Source organism: Brienomyrus brachyistius, unplaced genomic scaffold (assembly GCF_023856365.1).
Source record: "Brienomyrus brachyistius isolate T26 unplaced genomic scaffold, BBRACH_0.4 scaffold105, whole genome shotgun sequence".
NCBI lineage: Eukaryota > Metazoa > Chordata > Actinopteri > Osteoglossiformes > Mormyridae > Brienomyrus > Brienomyrus brachyistius.
Genome location: NW_026042380.1, coordinates 487,906 through 499,996, shown reverse-complemented (window position 1 = coordinate 499,996; position 12,091 = coordinate 487,906). Strand labels below are relative to the sequence as shown.

Here is a 12,091-nt window from a genome sequence, read left to right as displayed (position 1 = left end):
GCATGTAAATGATTCAGTTTCATGTGGATTATAAAGGAGACGTGCTAAGTGAATATGTACATTTTTCATTGGTTTAGGATTATATATAAAGTACATACAGGTATGTGTAAGTTTTAACCAAAAAATGTGCACGTGGCAATAAGACTTCATAACAAATGCCAGCCAATAATGACGCTTAAATGGATGATTTAAACCCAAAATAGGCTGTAGTTATACTTTCCTTGCATTTTTTTTTTTTTTTAAATGTGGATCAAATTAGCGTGTGAAGATTGATGGGGGGAATATGTTTCTTCAAATTCAGCATTATTTAGTCTCCTCTACGGAGACACGTCCAAGAGAAGCAGCGCTGATGATGTTCAAGTCTCTGTTTGAGAAGTTCCACCATCGGCAGCTGTCGATTCTTCTTTCCTTGCTTTTATGCTTCCTGTCCCCAAGGCTCACTGACGTCTGACGTCATGTCTGTAAAAAGGAAACCGATGAGAGTGGGGAGTACATAAGGCTGCTTCTACGCAGTCATACGAGTCAAAGCAGGCGAGGGGAGGGGAGTCACGGAGCAACAGGTTAAATTAAAGCGCCCGGGGAGAGCACGGGTACGCCGGCCATGAAGTAGCGAGAAGCACATTGACTGCTACTCACACGCAAGCACCCGGGCATTCGGTGGGATGCAGGACAGCAGCGGGAAGAGTGAGAAAATCAGTCCTGTAAAAACAGCTGTTTATGTTTAATCAACGCAAATAAACAAGAAGCTTAAACAACTCATTTATAATTTAGATTTGCATATATTAATTTGCTCATTTTAATCTTTTTATTAATATGCATGGGTGGAATTGTATAAATATGCAGCCTTATGCAAATAGTGGGCATATTTTGTTTTCATTCGACATATTCCTCAGCCGTGGGTCATGGTGTTCATTCACATCGAGGTCTTGAGACAAGTCAGTGCATGTAAGACAACCTAATGATACGCGCTCACTGATCACATATTCCAAACCATGGCGCAAAATTGCTGAATCTTAAGAATTAAACTGGTTGTTTTCCTCAATGTCTTCTCAGCTGGTATAATAAGCTTTATAAGGGGCCCAGTAAAGCGTGAGCGATCGTAAGACTGAACGGTTATCAATAATTTGGTAAATATATCTAGATGAACTGGGTTATTGAAAAAGCAGGACGATTCCACTCTGTCTCCGCGTGTGTGTGGAGATTGGAAAACATTTACACATAAACACACGTCCTTTTTTATTTATATTGTGTAATATTTCTGTACATTACACACGTAAAAGCAAAGAAAATGAAAACACGTGACTGGGGAATGAGAGCAAAACATTTAGTCAGCCTGAAGGCTTCCGAACCGTTTTTCCCTTCGGTATTTATGCTTTAATCATAAAGCATTTATGTTAGATTAAAAAAAACACATTCTACAGTTACTATTTTACAGTATATCCAGCTGAAATATCCTCACAGCTCAAGGAAGATGAAGAAGTGATAGAAATGTCGTGGTTTAAAATATTTAGGAAGTGATGTTGCACGTTTTCTGTTTCACTTCGTTTAGAAAACTTTTCGTTGGGATTAAAATTTTTCGTAGTATGCCGAGTGGGCGCCTGGATGGACGTGGCTGGATCGCTCTACCCTAAGAGGCACTGTCTCTTTAAGAGCGGAAACCTGTGCGGAGACAATCGTGCGACCCCCCTACAATCATCGAGGCTGTCAATCACCGGGCGGGGCTCTTTGATGTCGGAGCCCCAGCCTTGTGCTCGGTTCAAATGCTCTATTTGTCGCCGCTTGGGCTGCATTGCTTTCAGCGTACGGGGCCACTTCGTACGCTAACAACTTTTGTTTTGTTTCATTCATTCGCCCCGTTTTGGGCGCTTCAACCCGAGGAGGGGGAAATCCACACAAGAAGTTGGACAGCTTCTGTTGTTTCTGTGTTTTTTCCCTCCTTTTGATTTTTAAGTAAAATTTGCTTTTTTTTTCTCTCCTCAACTTTTTGTTTGTGCCTCAGCAAACATGCCTCAACTCAATGGTGGCGGAGGGGATGATCTTGGGGCTAACGATGAGATGATCCCGTTCAAGCATGAAGGAGAGCAGGATGAGAAGATTCAAGAAAACTCTTTCACCGAAAGGGATTTAGCGGATCTTAAATCGTCTCTGGTGAATGAATCGGAGATAAATCAGAGTCCAAACGTTCCTGCTCCAGGGGTTAGAACTTTTTTCTTTAGAATTTGCTGATTCGAGGTTTTAGACGCTGCAGTGCAACTTTGTTGTCACTCTGCTGTGGTTTGCTGATATATTGTTTTTGTCGTTATTACGGTTATTTGCAGGCGGTCAGACGGGGACAGCAAGGGGATCAGAGAATCTACTCGGACAAGCACAGAGATCCCCTGGACGAAGGTGAGCAAGCGGTTGGCCGCCGGTGTGTAGAAATCGCGCGTGTGTTTTACATTGTATATCACTGGGGGAAAATATGTCGTTGACAATGAACATTCGTACGTAAATCGTTTAAAAAATGTATAAAAAACGGATCAATTTATAAAAGATAGGAATGGACGTCGCAGGTGAGTTGCGAAAGCGCATCTGTTAAATGTGTGGGACATTTTAAAGTTTAGAATTTTCCCCACGGATTAAAAATTGCCCCAAGTTGTTTGTAGTAAACGATAAGTGACCGTTTACAATCGTCATCGATTACTTTATTAAAAGAAAAACGCAAATCAAGGAGTTAAAGATGGGTGTGATAACTCTGTGTTACATTTCGGCGCTGTTTGAAAACACGCCGCTGGCGACCACAAATAACGCAGAGCAAAGACAACAACTGTCTATGTGGTGTGCTAAGTAAACAAATAATAATAATGAAAACAAGTAAGGGTGATGTGGGTTGGTGGTGGTGGCAGTGTTTAGAGCAACAACGTATTGGGTGTAGCCCTGGTTGGGTCTGTGCTTTTTTTTTCATCACGTTATGGTCAAATCCTTTTATCACAGCTTTTAATTCAGTGGACGTTCTTTGTTTTTAAGTGTCAAAACACCAAGATGGTGGCGTGTACAAGGCACCTACGTACTCCGGATACCCATTTCTGATGCTGCCGGACGCTTATCTCCCCAACGGCTCCATGTCTCCATCTGTAAGTCCTCATCTCCGTCGGATCGAGTCACAAACCCTACGTATTTACTAATCATCCTGCGATCTGCATTAGGCCTGTCGACTTTGAAAGTCCATAGAAGAGGCTAATGACACATCAGTGATTCAGGAAAAATCATTCTGCAATTAACTAAAGTTTTGTCTGAATAATTGCAGAAAGATTTATATGTTGGCAAGTTCTGTGCTGCTGAACTACAATACTGTCAAGAAACATACCAGTAACTTTTTTTTTTAACAAGTGTAGCGGAGGGGTAAATTATATTAGGCCAGTGCTAATTATGGTTCACAGATTAATAATTACTTTGAAAAGGTTGTTACTTATTAAATTTGTTATCCTCCAAAGAATCGGAATTGGAATCATTTTTTTTTAATGATTCAGAGGCTGCCTGCCTTCCGTGGTTTGTTATGTATAAAAACGTATCTGCTGAATTTACATGTAACTGTGACATTCGACATTTCTAGAATGTTCCAAGTGGAACCCTGGGGGTCTTTCTCGCTGAGATTTTGTGACAGGCCATCGTTTGGCCCTCGAAGGCCATAGCACAAGATTCAGAGGGGTTAGTATAGGATGCGCCATAAGACTTTGATTTGTGTTTATGTAAATATATTTATATATAAACTGCTAAGGATTTTTCATCTGTCTTGTGCCTTTAGTGTAATTGGTGCATGATTTAAGGTATTTGAATGCATTCTGTAGGTGTATACAGACATTCTCGCATTCCACACGGAGGCTATGTTCGGATTCCGCAGCAGGTTTTGACGCTGTGTGACCGTCTGTGAATTATTTATCACCGTGGCCATCGTATTGTGCTGTGGGGCAGCTGTCAATGCAGGGTATATAAGCCTAATTGTGAAATTTCAGTTTGTGCCCCAGAGATAGGTCCGATGGCACATATCTGGTGTTGTATTTGCTGCTGGATGAGCGAGCATGACACCTGTGAAGGCCTCATTTTGTGTGTGTGTGTGTGTGTGGGGGGTTGGGGGGGGGGTTGGGGTCCTTGGGGGGTTCCTTCAGTCTGAGCACTGTTCCCTTTGCATGTTCCGTGTGTTTGGCACCTGTGATTGGCCACTGATGCGATGATTCTTTTAAACTGTGATGAATCTGTTACTGTGCTTTTCTGTTAATTTCCGTTTCCATAGCGCTGCTCTCTTTGGGATGTATACACAGTACTGTACTGTGCAAAAGTCCAAAGAAATGTTTAAAGCTGTTCATCTGGGTAGCAAGCGTACTTTGGCTTAGAACAAAAAAACGCAATTTAACATTAGAATGTGTGCCAATTAAGAGTAAGACAATAAAAATTAGCAATAATTTCTGTTTTCTAAAGTTACTGATATCTAGTTCCATGATTTTGTTAAATTTCACCAACATCTCAAATAAAAAATGACATATATCGGTTTAAACAGTCAGTGAGAGATTGACTAGCTGTGTGAGGTGTTGGTGGACGGTCGCTGCAAATACTAGGATGATTTTAGCAGAGGTTCTGAAATGACTAAGCTGACACACTTTGACAGGAATGATACCGTAGTTTTACACCAACACGAGGATAATCTGAACATCCTTTTCTTTGCCTGCCTAAGACTTTTGCACAGTACTATGTATGTACTTATGTATGTATGTATGTATGTATGTATGTGTGCTTTATTTTGCATGTGCATATGGTAAGGCACTCAATAGGGGGAATAGAGGAATTATTTTTCCAGTTTTCTCATTAAGACTCAGCGTGTTTTGTAGTAATATTTTAGTGCAGTGGTATCATTTTCTGGTGGGATTGTTACGCACCTGGCAAGATCCCTTTACAATTAAGTAAAGTACAAGCATACAAATTCCTGTTACCCTGAATGATCATTCAAATTGAACACCCCCGGGGGCTGGACGTGCTTCTCTGTGCTCCGTAATGCTTTGGCCTTCGAGAAACGGGACGGAATTCAGTTTTTCCAGCAGTAGAAGGGAGGGGCGACTGATAGAATTGTCATTGTTATAGGGAGTGAAAAATGTCGTCTCTGAAGTGTGTTTTTTTTTTGTGCGTGTTTGGGGAGGGGGGGGGTTAACTCCCAGGATTACTGGAAGACAACGCTTCATTCTGAAGGGATCAGAAGAAGCTTGTTAAGTGGGGGGGGGGGGGGGGGGGGGGGGCGGGGGCGCGGCTTGGAGTGGGAGCTGCTGGTCGGAAGCAAACCGCCCTCAGGCTACTGTTTTTTTTATTTTTTCTCTTCCCCCCTCCCACCCCCCCGGACCTGCTCTGGTCCCGCAGTTCCCGCGAGTCCCCCTCCTGCACCAGGCCCCCTTGCGGCCCCTCCCTTCCCTCCCCCCAGGAGTCAGGAGGTTCCCGGTTGCTGGGTCCACATGCCGACAGACAGCCATGGCTCCGGACTCGACCTGTGTGAATATCCCGGCCGTGAGCAGGAACGCTCCCCAGTTACTCTTTAATTATTTAAGCAAGAGCCCCTTCTCTTCAAATTACCTAAGTAAATAATATGCAGTCCGCTGTTATGATTATTATAATTACGTCGAGTTTGGCAAGCCCCTTCCTCTATAAACGTACAGAGGCACACTGCTGCCCTTTGATATTCAGGAGCGTAAAGTTTAATGTTTCCTTACGGCGCGGTGCACCCGCATCGTAACCGTGCAGTTCGGCGGTGGCTCAAAAGCTGCTGCGTAAAGAAGGAAAATTACTTTGAGGGAGTTAAAATCTCAGTGCTAGGGTTCAGTCATCACATTCAGTCCCCAGGTTGGCAGCTGTAGAAGCCATTTTCACACCCTAACCGTTAGTGTTTGAAGGGTGTTCATATCTTGACAGATTCGGTTGCCTTCATGCAGGTTTTATGCTGGTTAATATTGCTTTAGATGGATGGTTGCTGCCCTGCCCAGGCGTTTGTGGGATTATTTAAAAATCTGCTGCAGCAAGAGAAGGGAGCGGGGGGGTGAAATCTCAGTTCTTGATGACGGCGACCGCAGGAAAATTTTGTTCATCAATGCCGGCAAACGATACATTGACAAATAAGATCGTCTGCTTGAAAAAAAAGAGAAGGGGGAGGGGGGTCAGTAATTGATTGATCACTGATGCTCGTTTTGTCTGTGTTGTGGGTTTGCTCTTTCGTTCAGATTCATTTTGACACAGTGGTCGAAACCTTTCATGGAAACTTTTTTTTTTCTTCTTTCACTTCAGCGGAGTCGTTTGTTTTGCCTTGTACTCAAGCAAAACGAATCATGGCTGAAAATACCTTTCCTTTACACGTTTTAATTTGGTTTCACATTGGTCAGGTAAGAATGCTACCTGGATTAGTATTAGCTTAGGGTTAGTAGAAGTTTATTTAATTGCAGTTTATGTGGAGACATGAATTTGAGAGGAGTTTCGCTTTTTTGGGGTGGGTTTGGAGGAGGGGGTCTGTCTCGGCTTTACCCAGTACTTGTGTCAGCATCGCGTAATTATGCCGAAACCTTTGAGCTTTTTAAGTGTTTGTCCTTATGCGGATCATCCCAAGGATTGGGAGCCATCCCGCATTGTGATGTCACCCGGCGGTAGCTTGTCGAACAAGGCTTTGGTCTCCCGGTAAACAAAAGCAGAAACTCCGGCTTAGTCCCAGTAATCCGTCTTTACTAGCAGAATGCCGTCGATTTTCAGTTCTCTGTCCTCTGACTGAGGACGATAAGCAGCCGTTCCCGGATTATGGTCCGCTAAGGAAAAAGCAAAAAAAAAAACGGTCTTCGTTTGGTGCCAGAGCTGCTTGTAAACTCACAGCGGCGTCGAGATGCAAAGCCGCTCGCGATTGTTTAGCGTCATGTAAGTGCAAGATGAAATAATTAAACCGATGTGCTCTGGGAGGGCTTCTGAGGAGTTAGAAGTTCCACACAAACCCCGAGTCCTTCTCCTTGAGAGATTAGTGGCATGGTCCAGCTTAGGCCTCGGGCGACGCTGAATGTAGGAGCTTTAACTGCATCGACGAAACCTCAAATGCTCGAAACAGCTGGAGCTTGTTTCCAAAGAACGGGTGTTTGTGCGGGTGTGTGCGCACGCCGTGAGTGTTAACGGGGTGAGAAGCTAGACAGTGACTTGATGGCAAGCATCAAGAAAACAACAGTGGGCTAAAGATCGATATATTTTTAGTCATGATCTGGAATCGGTAGTCGGTTCGAGGAAATGTTAGTGTGATGTTCTGAAGATACATTAGTACGATTTACTTTCATGAAACTAACTTTTATCTGGGCACTCAGGAATTTGGAACATCAACCTCAGGCGGGTTAAAGTGAAAGGGTTCGTTGATCTGAGTATTTTGAATAGGTTAGGGGTATGTGCGTGTGTGTATGTGTGTGAGAAAGAGAGCGAGAGAGTGAGAGAGCGACTACAGCTGCTTTGTAGACAAACACCTTCCTGGTGTCATCTCAGCTGGGAGGCACTGAACTCTTTAAAAGGGACAGCAGGAAATGACAAAGTTTGTGCATGTAAATACATACAGTGATAAGGGCCCCTCTTTGAAGTGGAAAGCATTAAAACCTCCCTCGAGAAACTCGCTGCATTCTATTTTACCGTGCAACGACATTTCCGAAGACGGTCGCACCTGTTGAGCACTTCGCCCCAAGCTGTCGGCCGCCGTAATTATCTGTCCTGAATGCTTCACAGGATCTCATGCACGCCCCCCCCCCCCCCCCCCCCCACCACCAGCGACTAGGTGGATGTTTATTTTTACCCATGCATTTGTAGAAATCTAACATCTGCTGTCTTGTCTTTGGCCTCAAACCACAGATGCAGTCAGTAACGTGCTTCTAAGATCGCTATTGTTAGATGGACGCGCAGAGAAAATTCTGCTCAGTTTGAGGAAGCTGACTTTGTTAGTGCTGTTTTTAATCACATTAAGTTATTCCGGATATGGCATTAATGTACCTTGGTTTTTCAGTGCGACGTTTCACCTCTTGCCTGCATGAAGATGCGACTCCTTTCATGGGGGAAATCTTGGCAGATTTAATAAACTGCAGGCAAACACTGTTTCTCAGGTTTTTGTGTAGGTCTGTCTTTCCCTTTGCCTTCACCTGGAAGGAGAGAGGGCCTCCCACTGACTCTGAAGTGCAGCCCGTTTGGATGTTTTGACGGCTTCTGCCTGGTGCAGAGAGAGAGAATGGAGTCTTTACTTTATCCATACGTCTGCTTTAGTTTTCATTCTTGGTTCTTGGTACAGTATTTATCTGCCTTGCCCTCGAACACGGGGTCACATTCCGGTTTGTGCTGCCACAGTATCTTGGCTCTTCACGCCTATTTTGAAATGCCTTTAGTAGTCGAAGCCCACAGATTCTTATATATGTTGTGTGTTAATATATAAATATTGTATTAATTGGAGCGAGAGAATCTAAATATATCCAATACTGTGGTGTTTTGTTTAATTTGTGTTTACCAAAGGTGACTGCTGATGACATGGTCTGTTGACTTAGACACTCCCCCCCCCCCCCCCCCTTTTCATTCCTCTGAGGCGGCTGACAATCACGTGCTGACATCACAGCGCAAAGGATTCTGGGTGTGGCTGACGAGGCCGGGGGCAGATGGCAGGCTGTAAGAGCCAGGTGCTCTCCGCGGCCTAAGGGTTGCTAGACTGACTGGGCTTTTTGAGCGTAGGACAGTGGAGGGGCTGTGAATATTCTTGGGAGGGCTGGGTTACATTACCCACCGTGGTTAGAGAGGTACAGACAGCATATTTGTCTCCTTAATAAGTCATGGCTTCATAAAAACTCGATTCAGGAATTAGCCTTTCTTTTCAGCGTGTCGATTTCACGTCGCTGGGTTTACTTTTGAAACGCAAAGTTACTTTTGTTCACAAAGCAGCCATCGCAACCTTTTGTCTGCTCGGAGCCTATGCCGTGCTACAGGCTAACTTGCAAAAAACGGCCACTGAAGACCCCAGATGTTGCTGCATTGCTGCTGTGTTCGCGTCCATGATTTTGCCATGTTCTGGAATAGCGTTGCTTTTGGAGGTGTAGTATAAGGAAGTATAATGCTCCGACCGTATGAATAGGTACTGCCCAAGACAGCTGTCACCTGTCACAGTTAGGCAATGCCCTCTACCTGGGCGTTTAATGGAACATTTATTTCACTTCTGAATAATATGATCTTAATACTGACTTTTATGTATCATTTCCCCCCCCCATCCACTTTAAAGTCCAAAATGTGGGGGCATTTCACCATTTGCACGTTATCTTTACAGAAAAAAGATCATTCTCTTACACACACACACATGCACACACACAGGTTTGTAGTTGTATCTTTGTGGGGACTCTCCAATCATTTGGTTCCCACAATGTAATTTAACCCTATTCCCCACACACACACACACACACACACACACACACACACACACACACACACACACACACACACACACACACACACACACAGACCCCAGGTGATTCTGCCAGGACCTAGGTAATCACCAAGGCTGCCGACAGCTGTGATCTGTGTCCAGTCATTGAATCTCCTTCAGACGTCTGTGTGTACATTTGCTTAAATATACTCAAGGTGCATGAGTAGTTTAGCGTACACTGGCAGAAATGAATAAAAGTGGGCAGTGTGTGGGTATGTCAGCTTGGACTCTGGAAGATTATTGGCTCAGATCTCACGGCCAGTGGTAATGTTACTGTTGGACCGTTGTGCTCCAAGGATATGGTTTGACCCTGCTCTCTGATCTTCAATGGTATGACAATTTGGGTGAAAGCCACTGCTAAACAGATTGGGAACCATCGGCGTTTTCACACCAAAGTTCCGGAACCTGATTCCAGTTTGCGGTTCCCTGGCACCTTTGTGACTCCTGACCACGTTCGTGTGTCACTTTCACACCACATAATGGGAACCCGGACCTTCTACGCCAACTAAGCATTCGAGATGCAAAAAGCTCGTAGGGTTATTTTTACTTATGGTCCATGATGTGTTCATGATTCTTATTAAATACGACCAACAGATAGATCTTTTGATCGAGCAGCAGCATTTTTTCGCTGCCGGCAATATTAGACAAAAGTATATCGGTTAGCGATCAAATGTTCCGATGAAGAAATACGGAGATGCAAGCAAAAAATATATTAATTGAAGCATTAAATGTAACTGAAGTGCAAAAATAATGATGTCCACTCGGTTTTTGCTCCACTACAGCTCTTTTTTCGTAGCAATTCCGTTACGTCCATGTTCCATGTTCCAAGCTGCCGCTGTGTGCCCCCAGTAGCTCATTCTCATTCAACTCAGCAGTTCAAACGAAGGTACTAAAAAAGGGGTCTGGAACTGCCTCCGAGGAACTACAGTCAGTTCCTGTGGTGTAAACATGACAAAAGTTCTTGGTTCCAGAAAAATTTTCCAGTCAGCTGAAAGGGGCTAAAGTAACATAAAAGAATCTTTCATTACATTGTCATACATATATATATTTAGCAGACTCTTTTATCCAAAGTGATGCTCAGTTGAGAAAACAGGGTCAGACAGTCATTGGAACATTTGGTGGATAAAGCCGATGCTCAGTGACCCAATGGCGACATCACATTGCTCTCCGTGGGATTTGAACCAGCAACCTTCCGATCACACCCATGGTATCCTAAACCCTTGAGCCACATGCTGTTCCCGTAGTAGTTATGGCTGTTTCGCAGAGTATTTCAGTACCATTGGGGGAAATAGGTTAGAATGAAGCATGTGAGTAGATTTTAGACTATGGGGTGGAGGGGCCGGCTCTCTGGATGCCGGGTGGGGGGGGGGCATCCAGAGAGTGCTTGTTGGTAGTGAGGAGTGCGTCCCCAGCTGCGGTGGGGCTCCAACCATGAGAGCTAGATGGGTATCAGATGGTGTTGGGGTCAGCCAGCTGTGACCACGCCCACCCTGTGCCCGCCCTGTGTGGCTGGGGAGGCTCCACCAGGTCTGGGTGTTTGGGGGGGGAAGAGGGGGGTGCGGGTTGACCCCAGCGATGGGAAGTTCATGTGATAGACCACATGTTTTCTTGTAAGAAGCACACATGAAGCCCCCGCTACTCCTCCCCTCCCTGTTTCAGGGGCAAGAAGGCGATGCAGTCGCAGTCTCACTCTTCCTGCAAATTGAACTGGGGGCGAGACGGAGAACGAGGAGTTTGAATGTGACCTGGGTCTTATTTGCGAGGGAAGCACTGAGCACGTTATACGCGTGACGATATGCTGGATGTTCTGCTGTGTTGAGAGCCGGTTCCTTGAGTCGTCTCTATTGTTGGTTGGTCTGGAGTTGGAGGTGAGAATCCAAGCTCTGGTCTGGCTTAGAGTGAGGCTGCAGACAGGGGCATGGTGCGAACATGGAGCAGATCCGATGGGGTTTCTGAGGTTCTCATAGGCCTGAGATCCAGGCCAGAGTTGAGGGGAGGGTCCCCCGTGATGGTCTCCTGTGCCCTGCCCGGAGACGGACCTGGTGCCGGTCGGCCTCTCTGGCAGGCCTCGTTCCCCGCGGCGGGGAGCTCCCCACCTCACCGGCCGTGCCTTGAAAGTCGCCGGTTCTGCCAAACGGCTCGTTCTCTCTCAAACGTTTTTGGAATGTGGCTTTCGGTGTGGTTTTCTCTCTATGATCGTCTGGAGCCAACTGGAAACCATTTTCGGGCCTATAAATAGGGCCTCGCTTACGGGCTCGAGGAACGAAGTCTTTTTTTAAGATATCAAAGGAGCTGATGGGGGGGGGCACAAGATTGCATCAGGTCTTGAATGGTTAGCGTGAAAGATTCGACTTTCCGCCATTTCATTTGAATCAGATGGGGGCCGCCTTCATGACGCTAAGGCTTTGGGAAAAGTTTTGGGATACCAGCCGCCCAACACGCGTTACTTTCTGATATTGGATCCCAGCCATGATTCGCACCCCCTGCTTTGTTCTGGGAATTTGACGGCGGGGCTGTTAAGTCGTCAGTCATTTTTTTTTCTTGCAGATGTCGGGGTCCTGTAGGGTGGCGAGAGAGACGGTTAACTTTTGGGGTTGGGCTGCTGTATTGTGGCTT

General features: G+C 45.3%; 1 protein-coding gene across 7 annotated transcripts in view; it reads left to right on the top strand.

Moving 5' to 3' along the window:
• The first annotated feature begins 647 nt into the window (after positions 1-647).
• The window catches only part of LOC125727623 (transcription factor 7-like 2), a 39,805-nt gene continuing 28,361 nt past the window's right edge, over positions 648-12,091 (top strand). For all 7 annotated transcript variants that reach the window (XM_049004476.1, XM_049004470.1, XM_049004469.1 and 4 more), the window contains exons 1-4: positions 648-684; positions 2,000-2,196; positions 2,319-2,388; positions 3,007-3,113. In XM_049004476.1, coding sequence (XP_048860433.1) covers positions 663-684; positions 2,000-2,196; positions 2,319-2,388; positions 3,007-3,113 — 396 coding nt within the window. In that variant the 5' untranslated portion in view covers positions 648-662. The remainder of the gene's footprint in view (positions 685-1,999; positions 2,197-2,318; positions 2,389-3,006; positions 3,114-12,091) is intronic.